This window comes from Epinephelus fuscoguttatus, linkage group LG19, assembly GCF_011397635.1.
Source record: "Epinephelus fuscoguttatus linkage group LG19, E.fuscoguttatus.final_Chr_v1".
NCBI classification, from domain to species: domain Eukaryota; kingdom Metazoa; phylum Chordata; class Actinopteri; order Perciformes; family Serranidae; genus Epinephelus; species Epinephelus fuscoguttatus.
The window spans coordinates 32492397-32518124 of record NC_064770.1 but is presented as its reverse complement, the minus strand read 5'-3'; the positions used below and the strand labels follow the sequence as shown (position 1 = coordinate 32518124).

Sequence of the window (25728 nt, the reverse complement as noted above, 5' to 3'; positions counted from 1 at the left end):
TCTGTATTTTCAGTCTTCGTTTTTACAATACAGGAAATAGTATGGCGTCAACTTCCGGTTCACAATTTTTCGTATTAGAGCCTAACAGCGCACTAAAATATGTTTCTGAAGACATTTTAGGCAAGAAATAGGCAATACAGTAACAAAATATGGTTTATATTTGATCAGCAATACTTAGTTGTACCGTTTCATCTCAGAATTGTCAGCCTTCGTTTTTACAATACAGGAAACAGTATGGCGCGCACTTCCGGTTCACAAATTGTCGTGTCATAGCCAAACAGCGCACTTAAATATGTTTCTAAAGACAGTTTAGGCAATTAATAGGTAATACAGTAACAGAATGTTGGTTTATATTTGATCAGCACTGCTTAGTTTTACCGTTTGATTGGGTTTGAGTTTAAGAAAGTGGGGCGAGTTTCTCTCTTGATCCGTCTCTATACTCTTTGTGTCCGTGAGGGCAGGCACATGAAAATACGGAAGTACAATGTGTAGCTCAAGCAACTAATAATCAAGCAACATTCCCAGCGCCAGCAAAAATCTGGATTTTAACTGAAAGATGATCAAGAAGATCTAGGTGATGGTAAGATGGATTCATTTACACACTATCCATATTGTTATGATACAAAGGTGGTTGAAAATCGGTCAAGTACCCATGTAACACTCATTTTGATGTAGTTTTAAGCTAGCTTTAGTCTTTATATTCCTGAAATTCAGCTATAGCTTCTGGTTTTGGTGTGCCAACCCAAGATATTCAGTGTCCCCATCTGGCCACCCTATGAAAACTTTATGAGGGTGCCACTGTGCTGAGGTACAGCAGGCCTACTGGAGTTAATATTTAGTCTGTTTCCACCACTTGCTTGTTTATGGGTTAAACAAGGACACAAATCACTGCTGATTTCAATATGTGTTGTGAAGATCTGTTTTCTTGTAATCTCTGGAGAAATCTGGGCAACACACCACACATCTGTGCATCCTCACTGCTGCAGACAGTCATGCAAACGAAGACAGGTCAGCACGCAGGAGATGTCAGCATGGCACAGGCCTGAAGAGACAGTCATGCTAGATGTTTGTTTTTTCATGTTCCCACAAGGCCACATATGTGCACAATTAAAGTTGTCCTGAGGTTGAATCCTTCAAGTCTGCCCCTGAAATGAGCCAAGGCACCGACATTGACCCAGACAGTCAAATTACACCCCATATGATACTGTCAGGACCAGTCCAGAATCTAAATATCTAGTCAGGAAAAGAGACGAGAGGAGCAGCAAAGAAAAATGTCTGAGAGGGCATTTTCATATCAGAGATTAAAGGGAAACTCTGGGATTTTTCAACCTGGACCCTGTTTCCCCATGTTTTTGTGTCTGAGTGACTAATGGGCACAGCATTTTTTAAAATCGGTACAGTATTGAGCAAGAGGGCTGCAGCCAACAGCAAAACAGACTGCAATGTAACCACACAGGGCATTTGTGCTCCGTTAATTGTGTCCACTAAATGTGCTTGTTTTTGTGATTGTCTGTAGATTGTTCTTGCAAGTGTTTGACAACATTACAGAAAGTACCCTACAGAGATTGACCTTTTCAATAAAGAGCAACATCCTTTGTGTTTAACTAGAAGCAGCATCACCAAACCCACCAGACTCCATTTAAATAAATAGTAATTTTATTATTGTTAAAAGCACTTTATTCAGAGTTGACAGACGCAAATTAAAACTCACAAAAACAGTCTTGGTTCGTCTCTGCACTGTTACAACAATGGCATACTCTGGTTTGGTTGAAATAAACTCTTAATTCACCCAGTCAGACCTAGAATGTGCTGACTCTAAACACGTTTAATTTAAATGGAGTCTGGTGGAATTGGTGATGGCGATTTCATGGCTTTTTGTGTTTTAACAAAAAGAATCTTACTAAAGCCCAGGTCAGACCAAAGATTTGCGACGAGGCGAGCTGAAACATGCAACTACTTGCAAAGCGCCGTTCTGCCGTGTTCTAAAAACCTGCCGGTTCACATTAATGCAACTAGATGAGATGGTGTATCATCTCTATGCAACAGCTCTCTGTACTTCTGCTCTGATTTGCAGCTTTTCAGGCTTATTTTGTGGCTGAATATAATTTGTAGCTTCTTAGAATATGAATGAGGATGGTGATAATGAGATGATGGCTAAAGCTGCATTCGTAGTAGTGATGAAATGGCGAACAACATAAAACGAGCATCAGATCAACCGTATTAATAATCAGTATGCCACAATGATATGTAACCAGTGCCAATTAGTGAGTCAATGAGAATGTGTGTGTGTGTGTGTGTGTGTGTGTGTGTGTGTGTGTGTGGACATAAGCACACACAGTGAGCAGCAGCAGGTAGCGACCCACTGTCCAACACCAGCACACCGTGAGGACGGAAACAGGGGGCTTGGTGGGGATGACGCACCTGCTGCAGCAAGCAAACATGCTGTCTGCGGTCATTTTGACTTGACCAGCAGACTTCACTCCAAGCTGATTGGCTGAAGAACCAGTGATATGCTTTATGTTCTAAAACCAGCCACCGGTGATTTGACCAGCTGAGTTGCAGGTGACACCATCAGCCGACTTGAGTCGAACTCAGACTGGCCGGTTCACACCGCTGCAACTTTTCTCTGCGACTTTCTAAAACTTTTGTCTCACCGCAGATCTTTGGTCTGAGCTGGGCTTTAGGCTAGGGCGGAATCATGGTATTATGGTATATCAGGTTATCCAAAAATCCAGACGTTATCATTTTCAATACTGTCAAAAATACAGACGCTCATCTTTCTATTAACTTCATACTGGAGAGGCTGTATTGATGATGTTTCACATGTCGTGCACATTGCGCACCACCAGAGGTCAGTCTGGTGCAACAGACAGCAGAGCTGATTGCAAGTGGAGGAGATAAACGTAGCGGGCGACTACAAACAGTGGTATGTTTCGTGCCTGCAACAGCAGAGGACAGAGAGAGCGCAATCCGAATATACCGTTTCATCAAGGTCTTCTTGAATAGCTCTTAGTCTGGCCCCTCCACTGGGACCACTTTGCCTTGGGTCAGCCATCAGGACAACACAGCTCCCAGGTTCACAGGCACATGCAAACCTCTCCACCACGTTAAGGTGGCGATTCTCATGCCCAGAACACCATGAGAGGTGTTCTGGGTATGTCCCACTGGTAGGAGGCCCCGGGACAGACCCAGACAAAGCTGGAGGGACTGCATATCTCATCTGGCCTTGGAACGCCTTGGGGTCCCTCAGGATGAGCTGGAAAGGATTGTGGGGGAGAGGGAAGTCTGGGGTGCTTTGCTTGGCCTGCTGTCCCTGCAACCTGGCCCAGATAAGCAGATGAAAATGGATGGATGGAATAATATTCAGCATCAGTATCTTTCTCCAACATCCTGTCTAAATAACCATTAAAATAAAAAAAAAATCAGATGTTTTAAAAATGGTGAAAGAAACAAAAACATCCATCTAGAGGTGAGCTGTGTTTTAATTAACATGTTCCACTTGATGAATGAAGCTTTCTGCCACTTTATTGGCAAACCACCCACTTGTTTTTGTTAAAAATATCTTTCCACATTTTAAATTACCCTCCTCCAAGTCTTCAAACACGCTGGCTTTGTTTCTAAATGTTGCTTTCTTTCTGTAGGAAATCACCGCGGTTTGCAATAAAAGAAAGGGCCCTCGGATTTAAATCATGTCACATGATGCGCGGCGGCGGTTTTCTCCGTTTTACTTTGTGTTACATGCCTCTCTCTGCTGTGTGTGCACTTAGTGACCTACATGTACACAGTGAGTGGGTGTGCTGTGAAACTCTGACCTCTCCAGGCTGCCAGCTGGCACTGCATTCCCAACATTTTATCCCTGACAGAAAGTAGTCTGTGATTTGTTTTTGATGTCGCATCATTCTGCATCTCAGTGTTTAAACATTTCGTCTTCATGTCTTTAACTACTTTTCTTTCATCCTTGTGCAAAAAAAGCTTCTATTTGAAGATGTAGAAGAAGAAACTGCTCATGAGAGCGATTACTCACAAGGACTAGCTGGTTTCTCAGCAGCGGTGAAAATGACCTAAACAAGGTGTGAAATATTTTTCATTGACAAACACATCCAGCAGAGGATATTTGCGGCTGTGAGTCACCCACATTTGTTTTCTCATCACCTGTGCTGTAAAACAAATACTAAGAGCGCAGGTTTTATTTCAATATTGGGGTGGGCACACATGAAACGATAGGTTTGGGGTCGGCCACCAGGAGCAAACTCTTTCCTGCATCCTGGTGATTTTTATGCACCAATTTGTGGCTTTTGTGCATCATTTTTATGCGGTAAATGTCTTTAATTTTGGGGCACATGTTCTAAATATTGCGGGGCATGTCTCCCTTGCGTCCCCCTTCCCCCCATAATCTACACCTATGACAACAACCCACCTTTTGGAAGCTGATATTCCTCCTCAGTGTTCCTACGTCTGTGTCCATTTACACAAACAAACACATAAAATGTATTTTTGCATAATGATTTTTATGGAGGTGTGTATCTCTGCATCCCTGTGGGTGTGTGACATATGATCCCCTAACCAATCACATACCACAGTGAGGGCCCCATCTATAAAACCAGAGTGTATTTAAGTTGAAGCTGTTGAACTCTCCGGCCCCACTTGCTGCCTGATTCTGCTGACGCTGAAGAAAGAAGCTGAAAGATGAAGACTTTGGCCGTCCTGGTTCTCTGCTCCCTGGCTGTCATCTGCCTGACCTCAGGTAATATACTGCAGAAAAGCTCTTTATTATAGTGTAATATTATATTAATTCAACTGTATGTTGCTCTGCAAACAATTTTTAAAGGCTACGACTATTTTTAAATATATATCCAGCTGATTTGTTTTTTTTACTGGCTTAATTAATCACTTGAGAAACACTTCCTGTTGTGAAAATAATAAAATAAATGACATTATTATTCATATTTTTCCCATCATGTTTGACAGATGCCTCCACTGGTGCCCAGCCTGCTGAAAACCCTGCTCAGGATGGTAAGATCATGATTCAGAAATATTGTTTTTGACTGTATCAGCGATGTTACATGAATATTTAACATATTTGAGTCAGTTTGACTCAAAGAGAAATACTGTGTTTTTATTTTTCATGTTTATTTGCAAAAGTAAATAGAAACCCATATCAGATTAGAATTTTCCCCACGTCTGGTGTATGTGCTGAGTTTTTTGAGCATTTAAACATCCAAGAATTAAAAACACAAATCCTAAATAATGATGATAATAATTCCTTGCATTACAAAAGGTCCTTGCAGCGCTTTCGGTGCTAAAATACGAGTGCAGGTGAGATAGAAACCCATACAGGTTTATCTAGGAACATCACCTTAAAGACAGAAAAATTATATATACTGTAAATCAATAAATAAACACTGTAAATGACAATAGTATGATGTGGTTTGTTGAAAGGTCACATGCTTCTTTTGAATATTGTTTCAGGTGCCCCTTTGTAACTTTGAGCACCTGCCCCATCGAAGGCCTTCACACGGCCCTGAAAATTTATTTTTTAATTTTTGTACTCTGTTGTCATACACACACACACACACACACACACACACACACACACACGTACAAACAGGATTTATACATGCATTAAATGGGAAGATTTCAGGGAGAGGGGTCTGCCCATGGACAGGCACCTTGGGTAGTCGGGGGTTTGGTGCCTTGCTCAGGGGTGTCGAAGCAGTGCCCAGGAGGCAACTGATACTGTCCCAACTACCAGTCCACAATCCATATTTGGTCTGAGTCGGGACTTGAACCAGCGACCTTTTGGTCCCCAAAGCAAGTCACACTGAACTTCTGTCGCCCCCCTTTTTTATTTAATTTAAAATTCATTTATTTTATTCAATTTTATTTCATAAGATATACGTCATTTTGTGAGCTGAATCTTCCACACGCATTAGATTTTGGTTGTTTAATGGATATCTTGTGTATTTAAAAAAAATAATGATGGTCAATGTGTATGATGTGCAGGTATGTTTGTGGAGAGGGACGCAGCTGCCTCAGTGGTGAGACAGAAGAGAGCTCCTGGAGAGTTGTCCCTGGCCCAGCTGGAGAGGTATTTCACTCCTCCTCTACTTTTACATGTCGTGACAAAACAGGAACGAGACAGAAATCTCTTACAGTATTGTCACACTTTATTAATGCTCAGATCATGGTACATAAATCAAAGGTTAGCTCGAGGAGTGCATCCAAGAGAGGCTGCGCACCTCCTGTAAACATTGTACATCGAGTTCTGGTTGACCTCTCTTCAGCCAAGATCATTTCTTATCTTTGGGTGGCTGTGGCTCAGACGGTAGAGTGAGTTGTCCACCGATTAGATCAATGGTTCGATCCTCCAGTTTGCATATTGAAGAATCCTAGGGAAAGAAACTGGACCCCAAATTAAGTGCGTGTGATTGTGAAAACAAGTAGCAGGTGGCATCTTGTTGGTCGCCTCGGCCGCTGTGTATGAATGTGTGTGAATGGTGAATATGACAAGTATTGTAAAAGCGCTTTGAGTAGTCAGAAGCCTAGAAAGGTGCAATACAAGTCCATTTATATATCTTCGCTGGCTCTCTCAGGGGTACTTCTCAGGAGGTGAAGCTGCTTCCCTCGGGTGCAACTGTCTCGTCTTAATTTACGTCACTGCTGAAAACTTGTTGATGCATTTTAACACAGACTGACTTTCTGTCGCAAACACACTTTCCCAGGAACCAAAGGCTACACAGAGCCGATTGAGAATGATCGAACATTGTAGATGCACTTAAGATGTTAAGCATGTCCTAACAGTGTTGATGGCTGATTATACAGACAGATGACATAAATCTGCACAAACAGCATCTCCTGTGTGTTGCCTCTCTGTAATCGTTCCCCTCTCTGTCTCTCCACTCAGCCTGAGAGAGGTGTGTGAGCTCAACGCGGCTTGTGACGAGATGATGGACACGCAGGGGATCGTCGCCGCCTACACCGCCTACTATGGACCAATCCCCTATTAGAGGCCAAACCACAACAACTGATTGTCTTTACAGTGACGCCAAAAAAAGTCTGAGGAAACTTTTCCATTATGTCAAAGTTGAATTAAAAAGTGAGATGTGTTGGGAGTGCATCAGGAATTTATTTTTCCCTCCTGCATAGACCGGCAGAATTGTCTCTGTTAACCTGTAGAGTAGAGTGATGAAAGTAAATAAAGATATATAAAACTATGCTGTGTGTGTGACTCTGGATATTCTCTGACTAACGGCTTTGACAAGTTGTGGCCACTAGATGTCACTGTTTAACAGGAATAGACATCCAAAAGTTTACTAGACAAAAAGAGTGTTAGTTTGTCTTCAGGAAAATCCAAATATGCAGACTTTGCCTCTTTGAACTTTTTTATTGTCTCATGTACACAAGTATGGGCTCACAAGACACCATAATTCATATAATGCAGATGTTATCTAGAGTGCTTCATAGGGGTGGGTGATATGGCCCTAAAATAATATCACAATATTTAAGGGTATTTTTACAATAACGATATTCCTGATGATATAGCAAATTAGTGAAAAAATAATCATTTTTCATTGAAGAAAATGGAATTGCAACAAAATGAGTGATGTAGTTTTACAGTTTACCTTCAAACAGTCACTAAATATTAAAGGGGCAAAAAGCGAAATCGTTTCACCGCTAGGTTTGCTGTTGTGCACTGCCTGTAGACCAAAACAAAGTGTGTCATGAGCCACACCTCCCTCTACCTCTGCTCTCCACCCCCCCACTTGCCTCGTTACCTATCTGCAGCCGAGCACTGCAGCACCTCCACGGACTATTACATCCAGACGGTCCCGGTGTTTCTTCCGCAGGCTCCACTTCACTCAGCTGCCCGATATACCCGCTGCTTCTTCCCACATTAACCTGAATAACAAACCAGGGCACGGTGCTCCGGTTGGATCTAAACGGAGAGCCAGGGCTAGCTGCGAAGCTAGCGGAGGCTAACTGGCTGTGCTTCCCTCCGTCATGCTGCAGCTAACGCTCTGCTAGCCGCTCTCAGGGGGTCTGTCAGGCAGCTGAGTGAAGTGGAGCCTGAGGAGGAAGCACTGGTTAGCCCTGGTTTCACTACAGGCAGATTACCCGGGAGTGTTAGCAGTTAGCACTAGTCGGCTGCCACGCTAACGTTCGGGCTCACGGAGAATAGTTAGCGTAAGCTCCTGGAGTTAGCACTAGTCGGCTGCCACCGGCTACTGCAGTAACTTACAGCTATGGAGCGCGTCTACCAGCTCTTCTAGTCACTGAGCCTCGCCTCCATCTCCGCAAATATATTACATTTATTACAGGTACCATCTGCCATTGCTCACTGGCTGTAGCTTTTTATTGGGAGGGAGGGCCAAGGGCTCCGAGAAGAAGAAGAGGAGGAGGAGGAGGAGGAGGAGGAGGAAGGAGGTGGCGATTCACGTGAACGTACATGAACGCGCAGCCGGACCGGCTTGTAAACAATGGGCTGGAGATGAACACAGAGAGAGGGTGTGTGATGTCATGCTATGCTCCAGATGAAATTACACCTCTAGTTCTTCACATAGCAATTTTTTAATTCCTTCAATCTAGAAATGATGAATTTTCGCTTATTGCTCCTTTAAGATGATTTCTCATTTCTTTAGTTTGTGAACAACAGCAGTAACTCAGAGTGAGACTCAGATTCTGTTACAATATTAATAGTTCAACAAAATAAAATCAACCACAAATTACACATTTAAACAGCTCCCAAATACTAAAAATGTCCCCTGGGATCTATATATATATAAATCAACAGGTGATTTCCTTCTTTTAGTAAAATCCTAAATGACTGAGTTGGGTTTTTTTTTCCACCTGGACTTTTATGCTCTGCCATTTCTCCTCTAATCACGCTGTAACCTGTTATAATACCACAACTATCACACATTCACATATATGGAGTATGCTGCTGCCAGAGGAGCCGCTGAATGAGTTCCCTCTGAGCGGTAAGTCACCAAAAGAGTCTGAGAAGTCCGGGGCTGTTCATAAAACATTCAGGACGCCACAGTGTATTCCACACTACTGAAGCTGCTCCTCTTTTTGGAACCACCGCAGAGTTGGTAATAATTTCACTTTAAGCTATGCTTCAGTATGACGTCATAGGTCAACGAGTTGAAACATCGCAAGTATCACAATATGAATTTTTCAAATGAAATTAAAAATCATACTGTTATTGGATTGAACGAGATGATATGGCACACCCCTAGTGCTTCATGTGCACAAACAACAAAGAAAACCAACTCACAAAAACGTAGCAATCAAATCTTCAGACCTTTGTTGTCTACAACAAAAGTCATAAATCCCTGACAAAAATATTTGTCTCTTTGAATGTTGATTGGCGACAGTTCAGTCCCAGTGTAGCTGTGGAACTGTTTGTGTTGGTGAAGCCAAATAAATCTTTAAATAAACACACAAATCATAACCTGTTTCCGCCTTTCACTACTGAGTAATAAATGGCGCTTGTAGAACTGCTGTATAAAAACAATACTGAATATCAGCACAGCTGTGATTGGCTTCGGCACTGTGCCTGCAGCCTTGTGCCTACAACCAAATCACAGTTGTGCTGCTATTCAGTACAACAGCACTCCCTCTCGTGTTATATTGCTTCATTCTATTATCTCAATTGGCTTGAGAATAGTGCATTTAGCTGTGTACATGGGAAAGAAAGGTTTCCAGGAGTTTTGGATGACATAACCTCCACTTTCCATATGTGTCCGGCAAGGGTTGGTCTGATCTACCTGAAGTCTGGGTAGTTCTTGCACGCTGTGGCTGTGGTTCAGAAGGTAGAGTGGGTTGTCCACTAATTGGAAGATCGGCGGTTCCATCCCTCCACCTGTCCACATGTCGATGGGCAGGATATTGAACCCCAAATTGTTCCTGATGGCTGTTCTATCGGTGTCTGAGTGTGTTTAAAAACTCAGTAGCAGGTGGCACCCTGTATGTGAATGTGCTTGAGTGATTGGAAGACTAGAAAGGCGCTATACACGTGCAGGTCCATTCACCATTTGTATTTTTTGAGCTTTTCTGCCATTCAGATCGGCATTCCTCTTGTAATCCAGCTTTTATGGTAGCCTCAGTGAACCTTTAAGCAGGTCTTCATGTAGAAATGGCTGTTTCATTCAGAAAATATTGCTGATCCTACAAGGGCTATAAAAAAGACGTCTTACTCCATAACCTGCTCACTCGCGCCCCCAAAGCCTGTTTTTGTTACACTATGCTGGAGTAGAGTCACAGAATGAATGTTTAGCTGGGTAAAGCCATACCATAATAACCTGAGCTGCTCTAATTGCAAATCAAGGATCCCCAATAGTGTCGAGTAAATGTGGTCTTCTATATTCTGAATTGAGTATTATGGCAGCAGGAAAACATTTACTCAATTCAGTTCGACTTCTTGAGGGAATAGCAAAGACTCTGGGCTGATGAACAATCTGGTTTTTGATGTGTAAATGAAATCATCATAGTTCCGCGTTCCACCTTACATCACACAGATTACATCATCTGAGAGTGTGTGAATGTCCCAACACAAGGAAGTGGAAGAATACCAGTTCTCAGCTGTGTTACTTCTTTGGCGTCTGCATAAAAGTGATGTAATGTACGATTCAGCTGTTTGTGATCCTTTACTTTTGGTTTGGTTTTCAAACCATTTTTCCAAACGTATTTATAAGAATCATATTTTCTCTGACCTAAACACAGCAAAACCCGCTGTTTCTGATCAGGTTTAGAGTTGATAAATACATCTTAAATTCAGAGTTAATGCAATTTCTCTAGCTCTCTAGCTGTACTTGTAATCTCACATGAGGGGCTCCATGGCTTCACATATAAACCAGTAGGGGTGTCATTATACAGAGATTTCTAACTTGAAAATATTGAAATACAACACTTTCTATAGTTTTCGATACCATGGAAAAATTGACAATGAGGGCATAAAAGTCTCTGCAGCACGTTTTGTGGAGACTCAGGGTTGTTTTTTCTTGTCTGACACTGCCTCTTGTGAAGTGTGTGTCTGTTTTGTTGCAGCTATCAGGGCTGCAGTGTCTTGGCCTTGATGTGCACAGCGCTCGAGTATGTTGTCAGACAAGTCTGTCCCTCTATGACAGATGAAACTACTGTGTTGTCCTCTATAACACTCTCAGTATCTTTGACATTTTTTTTGTTTCTCTTCATACCTGCAAAACCACAGTGACACTGATACTGGCACCTACTGATGTACTATATGATATGTACTATACTATATCTTCTGTTATCTTGATCTGGGAGGATGTACTGGAGTTCAGGCAGAGGGAGACTAAGTGTATGGGTTTGTCTCAGGCGTTTTTTCACCTGAGCTGATTACAGTTCCTAGACGATACCTAGAATGAGACATGGGAGGTATGCACCACATTGAATAAGAGGAGAGGATGTTGGTAGGGATGAGGTAGGGAGGATGATGGATGAAGGGAAAGGGAGTGTGTGTCGAGAAACCTGAGACAGACAGAGCAGGATGGATGCGGTGTGGTTGCGGCGTGGCCCTGCTCCCAAACCTAAGTTGACAAATTAACTTAATTTAATGTGAAGTTGCAACGTATCTGCTAAAAATAATGTACAAATGTTCAGTGGTTTGCAGAAACGCACAATGCCAACATTTTACTGATGATTGGGTTGTAATTTACATATAATCAGTGCCAATTAGTTGTGGACTCGAGTCACATGACTTGGACTCGTGTCAGACTCCAGTCACAAATTCGATGACTTCAGACTCGACTCGAGAAAATCAAAAAACACTTCAGCTCGACTTGGACTTCAACACCAATGACTCATGACATCACTTAAACTTGAGCCTTTTGACTTGAAAGTACTTGATACCTTCCCACAAGCCCACAGATATAGGTCATGTACCAAATAGGCTACACACCAAAAATGCAGATTGCAAAACGTACAGGACGAAAATTACAGATGACGACACACAGCTAATATTAACACTGAGCAGCCAGCTAATGTTTAACTGACGTTAGCTTAACATGCTAAGTAACCTTTTACAGACTTGTTTTCACAAATAAATGCAAAATATAAAAAGTGTTGACAATTTTTGTAAAGTCAATGTTGGCATTACGTTTATGGAAGACCACATGATGAGGTGTTTCGAAACTCAAAAGTTGAGGTTTTGGAACTCGAGACTTTCCTGTCCTGACTTGGGACTTAAGTGCAAAAACTTGAGACTTACAATGACTTGTTCCCACCTCTTATTAATATGTAGGGTCTCGACTATTTTTCATTTATAATTATGTAATTTGGACAAAATAAAGATTTTTTAGTTGAGATGATTGACACCACCTTAATGTTGATGTTAAAAATGTAGCTAGCCTAGCATGGCTTAGCTTAAAACAAAGACTGGAAACAACCAGGCTAGCTGTTTCCCCTTGTTTCCAGTCTATGTGCTAAGCTACGCTAACCAGCTGATTGCTGAGAGCAGTGTTCATCTTGTCATTCAGCTCTCAGCTAGAAAGTCAATTAGGGTATTTTCCAAAACATGAAATCATTCCTTTAACATTCTTGGCATTGATGCTAGAGATGGTCTTTAGAAACATGCTTCATGGCCCGAGTAATGTTTAATAATATCAGTTATCATCTAAGTGAGTAGCTAAGCTTCATTTTATCCAGGTGAAAAGGTAATATGTTTAATGTTATGCTAATGAAGTAACTATGATGAACATGTTTGACTGATTTAATTGTCGTTTATTCTCAGGAAGTTCCCCTAACTTAAACCAAATCAAAATGTCCTGTCAATACCTGAACTGACAGCTTTAAATGTATTTCCTCATGAAACCTCTTTCCCCCACTCTTTGGAGTTTCCCTTATATTTTACCATACGTGTTTAATACACACTGCATTACGATTGACCAAGAAGTGTCTCTGATTTGATGACAGAGCCTAAGGGCCATCTGGCTGATTTGCATAGTTAGTACCTGTTAACCGTGGGAGAGACACCACAAGATGTCTGTGGAATGACTAACACCAGTTGGCAGCAAAGTTTGTTTCTCTTTCACTCCAGTTGCAGCAGAGCTGCCTAACCTGTCTCTCAGTAACATGTCAGATTTTGAAACATGAGGCCTTGTTAAGTCAACAGCCTTTTACTTTTTTTTAGTATAGTTTAAGAATTTCAGTCTCTTGCAACACTTGTTTCGCAGGTTGCTACTTTGTTCCTCCAATTTTACGTTTCATCCGAATAGTAATATATATTGACACCAACTGTCACTCGTCATAACTGCTCAAATAGTTTTACATAAGAAATATAAGATTCATATTGAATTAAATTCTATTTTTTGTTTCTTGTTTGAAAAAAATCTGAATTTTATTGTGTCTAGCGCTTTGGTTTATGATTGAATACCTGCAAAACTAATGACATTCCCATTGTTGCTAAAGACTTAAGTTCAGTCAGGAACACTTAAGTCAAAGTAAACTTTATTTCCATTTGCAGTATTACGTTTGGCATTATGACTCTGTTCTGGGGCCTCTCTGCCTTTCCTCTGACCTACGCAGGAAGCCTAAGGCGGAGAGAGCACACCTCTCTGCCCTTCCATGTGCAAATGAGGACAGCCTGATGCAGAGACAGCAAACCTCCCTGCCCTTCCATGCACCTACATGGAATGTCTAAAGCAGGGAGAGCAGCAGCAAAGATCCCTCGGGAAGAGAACAGAGCAGCAGCAATGACAAACAGAAATGATATTGATAACTCAGACACAGCATGAAAAGGAGGAGCTGGGGTGGAGGCGTGTTACAGAGCAGCTTGCAGAGGAAGCAGCAACAGTAGGCTGGCAAGAGCAGTTTAAACAGGGCACCCTGAATGATATTCACCAATTGGTTGCGTAGAAAGGAATCATGTTATCTAACAGTTGGCTCCCCTCCATCAGTCAGCTGATCCATCAGTTGACTGGGATGTTTGAGATGAGCTGATGTAGCTGGGATGTGAGCTGAGCTTGACATCGTGTCCTGCCTGAAATACTGCTATGCTGTATTATTAGCGTTTGACTTTGAAGAGAGCTCAGATAAATTTCACCTTAAGTTCAGTTTTAAGTAGTAAGGTTTTAGTGAAAATGCATGTGTTTGTGTAGTACTGAGCATACGGATAAATGAGACTTGAATTATACTGCAAGAGCTGTGTGAGAGTTTGTAAACAGATGATTTCATATAGTTTTGTTGTTGTTAATGTGGACCCCAATCAGTCAATAAATCAATATGTTCACCTTTTTCCATGGAGGCACGTGAGAAAAACAAAGTTTTCTTCATGAATTCAAGATAACACAACACAACTGATTGATTTACAAATGATCATTTTGTGGGTGAAGTATTATTTTAAGTAAATTCACTAATTGCTTTTCATCTGTTATTTGCTCTGAATTTGCAGAGAAACATTTTACCTTTAAAAACATATATGCTAATTGAATGTAATTCTAAGTGTGCTTCAGCATGCAGCCCCACACCTCTCCATCTCTTTTATTTCCTGTATAACCTGTTTGTCTTCAGTCTAAACTTGGGAAGTCCCATTGTGCCAACAAGCCTTTATATAACTCAGCCTGCTGTTGACGCCTTGTACATGTGTAAACCGAGGGCTAAGACAGATACTAGGTGACCATGATGGACCTGTTAACTTTTGAGAGGGAGAACCGACAGCGTATCCAGGCTGTGGAGAACTCATTTGGCCCAGCAGGGGGGAGCCTATCCAAACCGGGTCGGGTTCTGATGGGACAGGGCCATCTGATGAAACAGGGTCGTCGGAAGCCCCAGCCGAAGTCTTTCTTCCTCTTCAACGACATTCTGGTGTACGGCAGCATTATCCTGAACGGCCGCTGGCACAAAAATCAGAAGGTCATCCCTTTAGGTGAGTAATTTACCTGCTTCTGCTGCAGCTCAGCAGAACTCTTGATCCAGTCAGACAGGAAATGTTCAAACTAGCATTTGTTTTCATCGCTCCAATCTATAGTGACCAAGTTTTTGTTAGTGTTTGGTGTTGCCTTTGCATTTGTGTGCAGAAGTTCACGGCAATAGAATGGAGGTAAATGGTATTTATATATTTGTGCTACACAAAGCAACAAAAAAATCATACCACTGAAACTACTACGGAGCAAATCTTTCTGCTGATAAGCCTGAAGAAACAAGACATTTTTCTGGAAATGCAGGTTACTTTTGGCAGTTTGACAGTCATTGTAAAAGCGCATAAACCAGTTTGAACAGATGGGTTCTGAGATGGGATTTGGAGGATGTTACGCTGTCATACTGTCGGATGTCTGGAGGTAGGAAGTTCCAGAGCCTGGGGGCAGTGCAGCTGAAAGCTCTGGCACCCATGGTACTGAGGCGTGAGGTGAGAATGTTCAGGGAACCAGCAGAGGAAGAGCGCAGGGAGTGGGAAGGGGTGTACTCCTGAAGAACTTCAGAGAGATAAGTGGGGGCTGGGTTGTGGAGGGCTTTCGAAAGTGAGCAGGTTTTTGTAGCCAGTCTGGTACTGAACAGGGAGCCAGTGTAGTTGGATGAGAATGGGGGTGATGTGGTCGAATGATTTGGTGCAGGTGATGATCCGGGCAGCAGAGTTTTGAATGATCTGAAGCCTGTTAATGAGTTTTGGCCAGAGAGTACTGCATTACAATAGTCAATAGAAGATGTAACAAATGCGTGGACCAAGCATCGGGGCTGGACTGGGACACTGATGGGTTAAGTCTAGAAATGTTGCGGAGGTGGAAGAAAGCAGTCCAGGTTATGTTTTTTATGTGGGGTTCAAATGAAAGAGTGCTGTCCAGAATGACACTGATGCTCTTGGTGTGGGTACAGGGAAGTTGTGAAGGATGATAAGTGGGACTTGGGTGTTTTGGATTTTGGATAGGATGTTTTTTGGAGCCAATGAGCAGCACCTCAGGTCTGCTGCCGTTAAGCTTCCAAAAGTTCCTGCTCATCCAGCTCAGGATGTCCTCAAAGCAGACGGTGAGAGAAGTGGGAGGAAGGGTAGTGGAGGGTTTAGTGGAGATGTAGAACTGTGTGTGATCTGTGTAGCAGTGGAAATGAACACCATGGTGACAAAGGATTGTGCCCAGAGGAACGAGATAGATGATGAATAAAACTGGACCCAATACTGACTCCTGGGGGACTCCCAGTCAAACAGCAGAACACCTCAACCTGTGGTTCCTCAGTTGAACAAACTTAATGCTTTGAACGTCTCAAAATGAAAATCCATTCACCTCCATTCAGCTGCAGTGGTTTCAATGGCTGCAGGTGCAAGTCGGAACACGATGAGTTGTTGATTTAACTGCATTTCATTTGTTCGATAGGAAAAAGCAAAACAGAAAATTTGAGAGTAGTAGGCTAATGGACAAGCGTGCAAACAATACCATAGCATCTCTGCACTGTTATCAATATGCCATTGTCACTGTGTTTTCAGAGGGTATCCAGCTGGAGGACGTAGAGGACGGAGATGGAATGAAGAACCAATGGCTCATCCGTACACCCCGCAAGTCCTTCTATGTGTCCGCCCCTTCATTCGAGGAGAAGCGGGCCTGGATAGACCACATTGAAGAATGCCGGTCAAACCTGCTGCAGGGCGGCAGCAGCCAACCCCGCTCCACCTTTGCCGTTGCCTGGATCCCAGACCCGGTGGCCTTCAAATGCATGCGCTGCTTCAACAAGTTCACCGCCACCAAGCGTCGGCACCACTGCCGAAAATGCGGCTTTTTGGTCTGCAACTCGTGCTCCAAGGAGCGAGCGGTGATAGACCATATTCACCCCACCAAGAGGCTGAGGGTCTGCAGTTTCTGTCACACGAGGAATAAGGAAGACGAGATGTCTCGCGTGAGGGGAGACAGCACTGGGAAGAACAGCTCAGAGGAGGACATTGAGGCAGCATCCAGTGATGAAGAGGATACAGGGGAGATGAGTCAGACCTACACCTCCAGCAGCTGGCTGGACTCACAGATGGGCACCTGGGGACACGTGGGAACATATGTTTACCCACGACCAATGAATCAGCGACCTCTGTCTCACCACAGCCTTCCAGATGTAGATTATCCTACCATCATGAAAGAGTGACTTGTATCATAACGGAGTATCGGACTTTTGAACGGATTAAAATGACCAGGTAAAAATCACAGCAGCAGGTTAGAAGTCAATAATGAAAATCTTTAAAAAGAAAATCACGTATTGACTTTGCACCGATGTACTGTCGTCATTACTGCACTGCTTACACTCCTCACCATGTAAATATTATTGAAATGAGAGGACTTTGACAATTTATATGTAAAATAGCATTTGCACTTCATATCTACTATATGTATATATATAATAATTTGTTTCTTTGTCTAAAAACAATAAAGCACTAATGAAACAGGTGAAAGATTTGTGTCTGTCGTGATGATTCAAGTATTATGTGTCATGTTGTGTGAACTAATCTAACTTTCTGTGATGATTCCGATGCATTTTACTTTCTCTATTTAAAATATGTGTAATTCACTGTTGGGATTATCATTATGGAGCAGCGATGTGTTGTTAGTTAAACAAATGAATAATTATGACACTTATAAACACATTAAGACATTTAAAAAAATATATAAATGGAGCAATAATTATTCAAGAAATAATCAAAACTCAACTCATTATTATAAAATAGCATTTCGGTCTTATTTTCAAAAATACCAGTTTTAGAAGTAGTGCCAATAACATGTCCCCTGCTCCCATTGGCGGAGTATGAGACGCAGGAGCAAGACACAGACTGTGTTGTGGTTTGTGTCACTTTGTAGTCGTTATGCATATTTATGTGGTTTACTGTTCCTTCATGGTCATTTTGTGTCTCCTAGTGGTTGTTTTTTGTCTCTTTGAAGTACCTTGTGACTTTTTGGTTGTTTTTAGTCATTTTGTTGTTATTTTGTGTCTCCTTGTGTTTGTGTTACTGTATAGTTGTTTTGTGTCTCATTAAGATCATTTTTTTGTCCTCATTAGGTAATTTTGTGTCTCATAGAGGTAACTTTGTGTCTCTTTGAGGTAATTTTGTGTCTTTTTGGCCCTTTTTAGTACTTTTCGTAGTTATTCTGTGTCTGCTTGTGGTTTTTTGCATGTGTTTGTGTCTCTTTGTAGTTATTTTGTATCTCTTTGGGGTCATTTTGTGTCTTTTTGGGGGAATTTTGTGTCTCATAGAGATAACTTTGTGTCTCTTTGATGTCATTTTGTGTCTCCTAGTGGAAAATTTGTTTCTTTAAGGTAATTTGGTGTCTTTTTTAGTCTTTTTGTAGTTGTTTTGTGTCTTTGAGGTAAGTTGGTGTCTTTTTTTGTCCTTTGTATCTCACAGAGGTAACTTTGTCTCTTCGAAGTAATTTTGTGTCTCCTAGTGGAAACTTTGTGTCTCTTTGAGGTAATTTGGTGTCTTTTTTTGTCCTTTTTCTGTCTTTATCTGGTAATTTTGTGGGGGTTTTTTTTGTTGTAGTTATTTTGTGTCTCCTTGTGGGTTTTTTTGTGTGTATTACTCTTAGTAGTTTTCTGTGTCTCTTGGCATCTCTTTGTGGTATTTTGCATCCCTTCCTGTTTAGTAAATGTTAATTTGAGTGACATATTCCAGCCCTTGACACTTTGGGCCCCTGGGCCTCCGCCCAGTAGGCTCGTTATGTAATCCATCCACGCTAAACAAGTTCAACAACTGAAACCACTGTTAGCCAGTTAGCTCCTTCTAACTAGATCAACAACACAAACATGGACACTGTCATCTGTGTTTTCTCAAGCTAGCAGCCAGCAGCACTAACACGGACTCTACACTCTGATGCTCATTGAGCCTAATAAGTTCACAAGTTGGCATAGCAAGCTAGGACGTATGAGCAGCATTTTTAAGCTCAAGTTTGGTTGCTGTTTATTTATAGCAGCAGCCTCTTCTTGGTCAAGTCAGAACAATGTTGGCATGTTGCCGCTCTGGCTAACAGAAGCTATCTGGATAAATCAGTAGTAGTAACGTGACATAATAAAATATGAAATAAAAAATATGATGCAACATTTTGAAACAAAACTTCTCATGAATCTATTGCACATCTGTCCGTCCTGGAAGAGGGATCCCTCCTCAGTTGCTCTTCCTGAGGTTTCTACCGTTTTTTTCCCCGTTAAAGGTTTTTTTTTTTTTCAGGGAGTTTTTCCTTATCTGCTGTGAGGGTCCAAAGGACAGAGGGATGTTGTATGCTGTAAAGCCCTGTGAGGCAAATTGTGATTTGTGATATTGGGCTTTATAAATAAAATTGATTGAATTGATTGAAATGTGTTTTTTGGAAAAATGCCATATGAAATAAAGAGACTTTTAAAATTAAATGTCTACAATGAACTAAAATTTATTCATCCAGTTATTATAAATCAAGTGGGCTAATGATAAAATAGCTTTTCATGATAATGAGTTAAGTTTTAATGATTTTTTTTAAATTATCTTACAAGTTGTTCTTTCATTTTTATGTTTTTTATTTCATGATGTCATTTTTATTAATATTTTTTAATAGCATATATAAACATCTGGGGTTCCATACATTGTTTTGTATACATGAGGCTGAAATTACACATCACTTCATGATTACAAGTGTAGCTGCTGTTAGCACATGTTCCGTGATTGTCCAAAATTTTATTTCATGAGGTTTATAAGAAGAGCAATGACATTTTACTGTGAAGGGGTGACAGTAATATGACCAAATGGAGATTTTGGAATAACTGGTGATTTCCTTCCTAAGATTTACTTACATGTTAATTTAGTTGTATAGAATTAATCAACTCTTTATGCTTTGGGTTTAAAAGTCTCCTCTTGGACATTGACCTGTGGTTTGCATTTCCAACAACAGTGCTGCAGAAAGTTTGGCTTTTTCTGTGGTTTATTTCCTCGTGTTATAGGCCTGTATGTACAGCAGACATGTTAATGTTTGGGATTAACATTCACAGATATGTGAGGCATTTATGTGGCAAACCTTGAAGGGAGAGAGTGTGTTTTTGTGAGGTCCGAGAGGAGTTCAGGTACTTTCTGTTGGGAGTGGATTTGTCATTGAATATGTCGACTTAACAAGCTGTGATTGCATCATCCTTGATCTGAGGTCAGTGGCACCATAGCAAACATCATTTAAACCACCCACAGGCCACCACCTTTAATCACTGCTTCTGCTTTTGATTCTGTCCAGAGGGCGGTTGCAAGCTTTAAAAGTGGATGACCTTTCCACTGGTTGTTATATTTGACTTTTATTAATAGCTGTAACGAGGCTAAATCCTTTCTAATCATGGGCGAGTCATTTCCTTGAATGTAGTGTCAAACCTGTTTGACTTCTTCTCGCACGGAACAAGGAAGTGTCACCTATTTTCCTGCAAAAGATACTTCTGACTACAGAGTGCATTCATCAGATTGTTTATACGGTTTGTTATTAATTACAGTGTACTGGTTAAAGCTGCAGAGTGGACTCGTATTTGGTTTCTTTAATAAAGTTTGCTAACTATCCGTGGTGTGTTTAGACGACTGGAGCTCTGTGATTTATGCTGCAAAAAGGCAGATGTTGTTTTTGGAGTGCTTGGTCATGACTTACTTTTGTATTTATAAAGTAACTACTGCTCACACTCAAGTCTTTGAGACACTGTGAAGGCCTCTCTCAGCCACGGGTGGATTATAAGACAGTAGATCCCTGGGCATGGATATGCAAAGGGCACCACCATCGTTCCTACAAAGGAGCACGACACACAGACTCAGAGGTGGTTTGGGCTCTTTGTTGTTTTGAGTTTTGTTGTAGTCGTTATGCATCTTTTTGTGTCTCCTTGTGGTAGTCTTCCATCTCTTTCTAGTAATTTTGTTTTTTCTTAAGGCTCATTTATTCCCCCCTTATGAATGAAAACAGATACGTCTGTTTCAAACATTGTAAACGTCACTGCCCTCATACTTACATGCGTCCTTTATGATGGCATAGATACAGCCAAGACATAGTTTAACATAACAACATAACAACAAACGAGGCAGCGGTGGAGGACATTGTAATACTGAACCTTTAAACGGAGGCAGCGCTGTAGACATCTGACATGTGGACAGGGAATGCTTTAAACTTCATAGTACTATACAGTCAGGTCCATAATTATTTGGACAGTGATACAGTTGTCGTCATTTTGGCTCTGTACATCACCACAATGGGTTTTAAATGAAACAATGAATAACTGCTTAAAGTGCAGACTCTCAGCTTTCATTTAAGGCTTTTTTCAAAAATGTAGTATGAACCGTTTAGGAATGACAACCATTTCTTCACACAGTCCCCCAACTTTAAGGGCTCATAAGTATTTGGACAAACTAACATAATCATCAATTAAACAGTCAGTTTTAATACTTGGTTGCAAATCCTTTACAGTCAATGACTGCCTGAAGTGTTGGACACATGGGCATCACCAGATGCTGGGTTTCTTCCCTGGTGATGCTCTGCCAGCCCTTTACTGCAGCCGTCTGCACTTCCTGCTTGTGTTGTGGGTGTTTTGCCCTCAGTTTTGGCTTCAGCAAGAGACACGCATGCTCAGTTGGATTCAGGTCAGATGATATGACTTGGCCATTGCACAACATTCCACTTCTTTGCCTTAAAAATGTCTTTGGTTGCTTTTGCAGTATGCTTCAGGTCATTGTCCATCTGCACTGTGAAGCATCGTCCAATGAGTTTTGAAGCATTTGGTTGAATCTGAGCAGATAACGGTGCCCCAAACACTTCAGCTTATACTTATGAGCCCTTAAAGTTGGGGGACTGTGTGAAGAAATGGTTGTCATTCCTACACGGTTCATACTACATTTTTGAAAAAAGCCTTAAATGAAAGCTGAGAGTCTGCACTTTAAGCAGGTATTCATTGTTTCATTTAAAACCCATTGTGGTGGTGTACAGAGCCAAAATGACGACAACTGTCTCATTGTCCAAATAATTATGGACCTGACTGTATATTATTACATATATTATGGTTGTATTGCACTTGAATTACGCTACACTGTCTCCACAATCTCCGGTGGCACTGTTCCGTTTTGTTCGTACCCGTAAGCTTTCAGAAAAGGTGGACAAATACAAGCAAAATGAACGCAGAGTGCAGACTGAAGGCTCCACCTGTCTCTGTCTCCATATCCTTATCCACTGATGATCGTAAATGAGTCCTTAAAGGGCATTGTGTGTCTCTTTTCAGTTACCTTGCATCTTTTTGTATCACTTTGTTGTCATTTTGAATCGCTTCCTGATTTGAGTAATATTTTGCAGGTGAAGGCGGAAGTGATCGCTTCCTGTATGAATGTAGAGCCAAACCACAATGTTTTTTTCTACACCTAACCACGTTCTTGTGTTGCATGGCATAACTTCATCCACCATCCTGGAACGTCAACAACAAACACAGGAAGATACCTAGCGTGTAATATGAAGGCATGGATGGCAATGACCGAGCAACGATATGTGACAAGTTGGGGTGAGAACAGTAACAGTAGAGAAGTAATGGTAAAATAAAAAATCAGTCCTTTCCCTTTGTTTCTCAGAATTGGTAGTTGTTTCCAGAGTTAATACCACTAACAACAGCAGGGTTCGAGGAAGTAAAAGCAGAGGGGGACGAACCTGGGATGCCAGGTCTTGCTGATGAGTCCTCTGGAGGTGTTGTTGGCCTATCATTGAAACACTAGTGAAGGAGGGTATCCACCTGATGACACCAATAAAACTTTTACCCTCCCTAAACCTCCACTTCCTCCTCCAGCATGGCTCCAACTATCACTCACAATTGCAAGTATGTGCAACAACAATCGACTAGTTAAACTCCACCTCAATTAAAGTTAGGGAGGTTTTTCTCCCTTTACTTTCTTCTCTCTTCTCCCCTCTCTTCCTTCATCAAAATGAGGGACCTGGTCAGGTGGGAGAGAGTTCAGTCTCTCCTTGGCTCTGCCCTCCCTATGCTCCTTCTTGCTTTTTTATCTACCTATTCCCTTTCCAACTTTTCAGACCCTCAGACAGCACAATCACTCCCACTCATTGTCTTAAGTATGTGCATCAACGGATTGTAACATCGACTCCTAAACTGAACCTTGAATCACTGCAAATACGAATGACATTTTAGGAGCCTGGGCCTGTATCTGACAGGCCCACTCAATAAGCTTTCCCCGAGTTTATTACTCTCCAACACTGCACATGGTCCCTGCAGGGTTAGTTTGACTGTAAATACAGTGACATCTGGTGGCCAAAAGTTGGCATTGCATTGTAGAGAAGAAATAAGTGCTGGACCTTTTGACTGAAAAGTGAGTCATGAGAAAAATGAATTCACTGCTGTCATCTGTCATGTTCAGGGGTGTAAATATGGACAGTGCAAACAGGGCAAGGGAGGATAAAAAAAAAAAGGGTGCTAGTTTAGGCACTTAACTATATTCAAGATTCAAGAAATTTATTGTCATATGCAAAATAAAAACTCAGTGGTTTACACTGTACAATGAAATCCTTAATTGTCAGCTTCCCTTCACACAAAACAACGATAAAATTAGGATTAAAATTAGATTTTAAGAAATAAATAAATAAACAGAAACAAAGATCTAAATTAAAAGTAAAGTGCACTATGCCTCATGTTGCAAACATTGCAGCAAGTCATAATTAGAAACGAGTGGGCACAAGGGCCAATCATGATAACGTGCACTGGGGCCCGTTGTAACTACCTTACGCCACTGGTTATGTTTATTCAGTAAAGATCATATCCGCCTAATGATCACTTCCAGGAGCCTACAATAAAAGCTGATATCTACTTGAAGGATACGCTCAAAAAAAATATTTGTCTATTTTGTCATTTACATATTTCAATTATGTATAAGATTTCCATCTAAGTGAGTCAAGTAATTTTAACATTAACCATTTATTTCATGAACTAAATAAGTAAATAAATAGAAATAAATAAATGAAAATAAAAAATAAAACCAACATTTATGTAACTATAGCTCAAAGAATTTACCCAAGTTACTTAAATAATTTTTTAAAAAATGACTTAATAAATGTTTTTAATACATTATTATTATTATTATTATTATTATTATTATTATTATTATTATTTAGCCATATCTCCACTATACTTATTCTTTTCCTCTCCAGGTTTACATCCAGCACTTGCACTCTGATGACCCTGAACACCCCAGGAAGCTGCGACTGGTGTGGAAGGGAAACGAGCCCCACTGCATTGCCCGCTGCCTCCACTCCTAAGGAGCCTGTAAAATGTAAGAATGCAATCTCATTGCATCACTCCAGCTTCCACACTATCAGCTGACTAATGGTGTCATTCTGAATTAATCCAACCAGATTTTGCCACAGTCTCCTCAAGACTATTTATATCATTGCTGTCAGTTTTGAAACCGTGCTCCTCTCTGCTGTTGTCATTTCAGGACAAAGGGATGCGACCCTCCTGCAACCCATTTCACCTCCAGTCTTCAGCACATCCACTGCCAAGTCCTGCTTTGCATCCCATCATCATCATACTTCAGCCATCCCCCTCTTCACCTCCACCACCAGTGTCTAGACATTGTCGGGGGAATGTCCCTGAACTACAGTGGCATCTCTACCCTGGACATACAGTACAGGCCAAAAGTTTGGACACACCTTCTCATTCAATGCGTTTTCTTTATTTTCATGACTATTTACATTGTAGATTCTCACTGAAGGCATCAAAACTATGAATGAACACATGTGGAGTTATGTACTTAACAAAAAAAGGTGAAATAACTGAAAACATGTTTTATATTCTAGTTTCTTCAAAATAGCCACCCTTTGCTCTGATTACTGCTTTGCACACTCTTGGCATTCTCTCCATGAGCTTCAAGAGGTAGTCACCTGAAATGGTTTCCACTTCACAGGTGTGCCTTATCAGGGTTAATTAGTGGAATTTCTTGCTTTATCAATGGGGTTGGGACCATCAGTTGTGTTGTGCAGAAGTCAGGTTAATACACAGCCGACAGCCCTATTGGACAACTGTTAAAATTCATATTATGGCAAGAACCAATCAGCTAACTAAAGAAAAACCAGTGGCCATCATTACTTTAAGAAATGAAGGTCAGTCAGTCCGGAAAATTGCAAAAACTTTAAATGTGTCCCCAAGTGGAGTCAAAACCATCAAGCGCTACAATGAAACTGGCACACATGAGGACCGACCCAGGAAAGGAAGACCAAGAGTCACCTCTGCTTCTGAGGATAAGTTCATCCGAGTCACCAGCCTCAGAAATCGCAAGTTAACAGCAGCTCAGATCAGAGAGCAGATGAATGCCACACAGAGTTCTAGCAGCAGACCCATCTCTAGAACAACTGTTAAGAGGAGACTGCGCCAATCAGGCCTTCATGGTCAAATAGCTGCTAGGAAACCACTGCTAAGGAGAGGCAACAAGCAGAAGAGATTTGTTTGGGCCAAGAAACACAAGGAATGGACATTAGACCAGTGGAAATCTGTGCTTTGGTCTGATGAGTCCAAATTTGAGATCTTTGGTTCCAACCGCCGTGTCTTTGTGAGACGCAGAAAAGGTGAACGGATGGATTCCACATGCCTGGTTCCCACTGTGAAGCATGGAGGAGGAGGTGTGATGGTGTGGGGGTGTTTTGCTGGTGACACTCTTGGGGATTTATTCAAAATTGAAGGCACACTGAACCAGCATGGCTACCACAGCATCCTGCAGCGACATGCCATCCCATCCGGTTTGCGTTTAGTTGGACGATCATTTATTTTTCAACAGGACAA

The 25728-nt window shown here is 41.4% G+C and overlaps 2 protein-coding genes and 1 long non-coding RNA gene across 3 annotated transcripts; all 3 read left to right on the top strand.

Moving 5' to 3' along the window:
* The first annotated feature begins 512 nt into the window (after positions 1-512).
* LOC125879941 (uncharacterized) lies at positions 513-24530 on the top strand. Its single transcript, XR_007447992.1, has 3 exons — positions 513-580; positions 24102-24223; positions 24389-24530. It is a non-coding gene; the product is annotated as an uncharacterized LOC125879941 (long non-coding RNA).
* Positions 4611-7214, top strand: LOC125879935 (bone gamma-carboxyglutamate (gla) protein). The gene is made up of 4 exons (XM_049562111.1): positions 4611-4744; positions 4969-5013; positions 6004-6088; positions 6905-7214. Exons 1-4 carry the CDS (start codon positions 4687-4689, stop codon positions 7005-7007), a joined length of 291 nt encoding a protein of 96 aa, XP_049418068.1. The 5' UTR covers positions 4611-4686; the 3' UTR covers positions 7008-7214.
* On the top strand, positions 14559-17383 carry LOC125879920 (pleckstrin homology domain-containing family F member 2-like). The gene is made up of 2 exons (XM_049562086.1): positions 14559-14887; positions 16436-17383. The coding sequence occupies exons 1-2, from the start codon at positions 14641-14643 to the stop codon at positions 17077-17079; spliced, it is 891 nt and encodes a 296-aa protein (XP_049418043.1). The 5' UTR covers positions 14559-14640; the 3' UTR covers positions 17080-17383.
* Positions 24531-25728: the final 1198 nt, after the last annotated feature.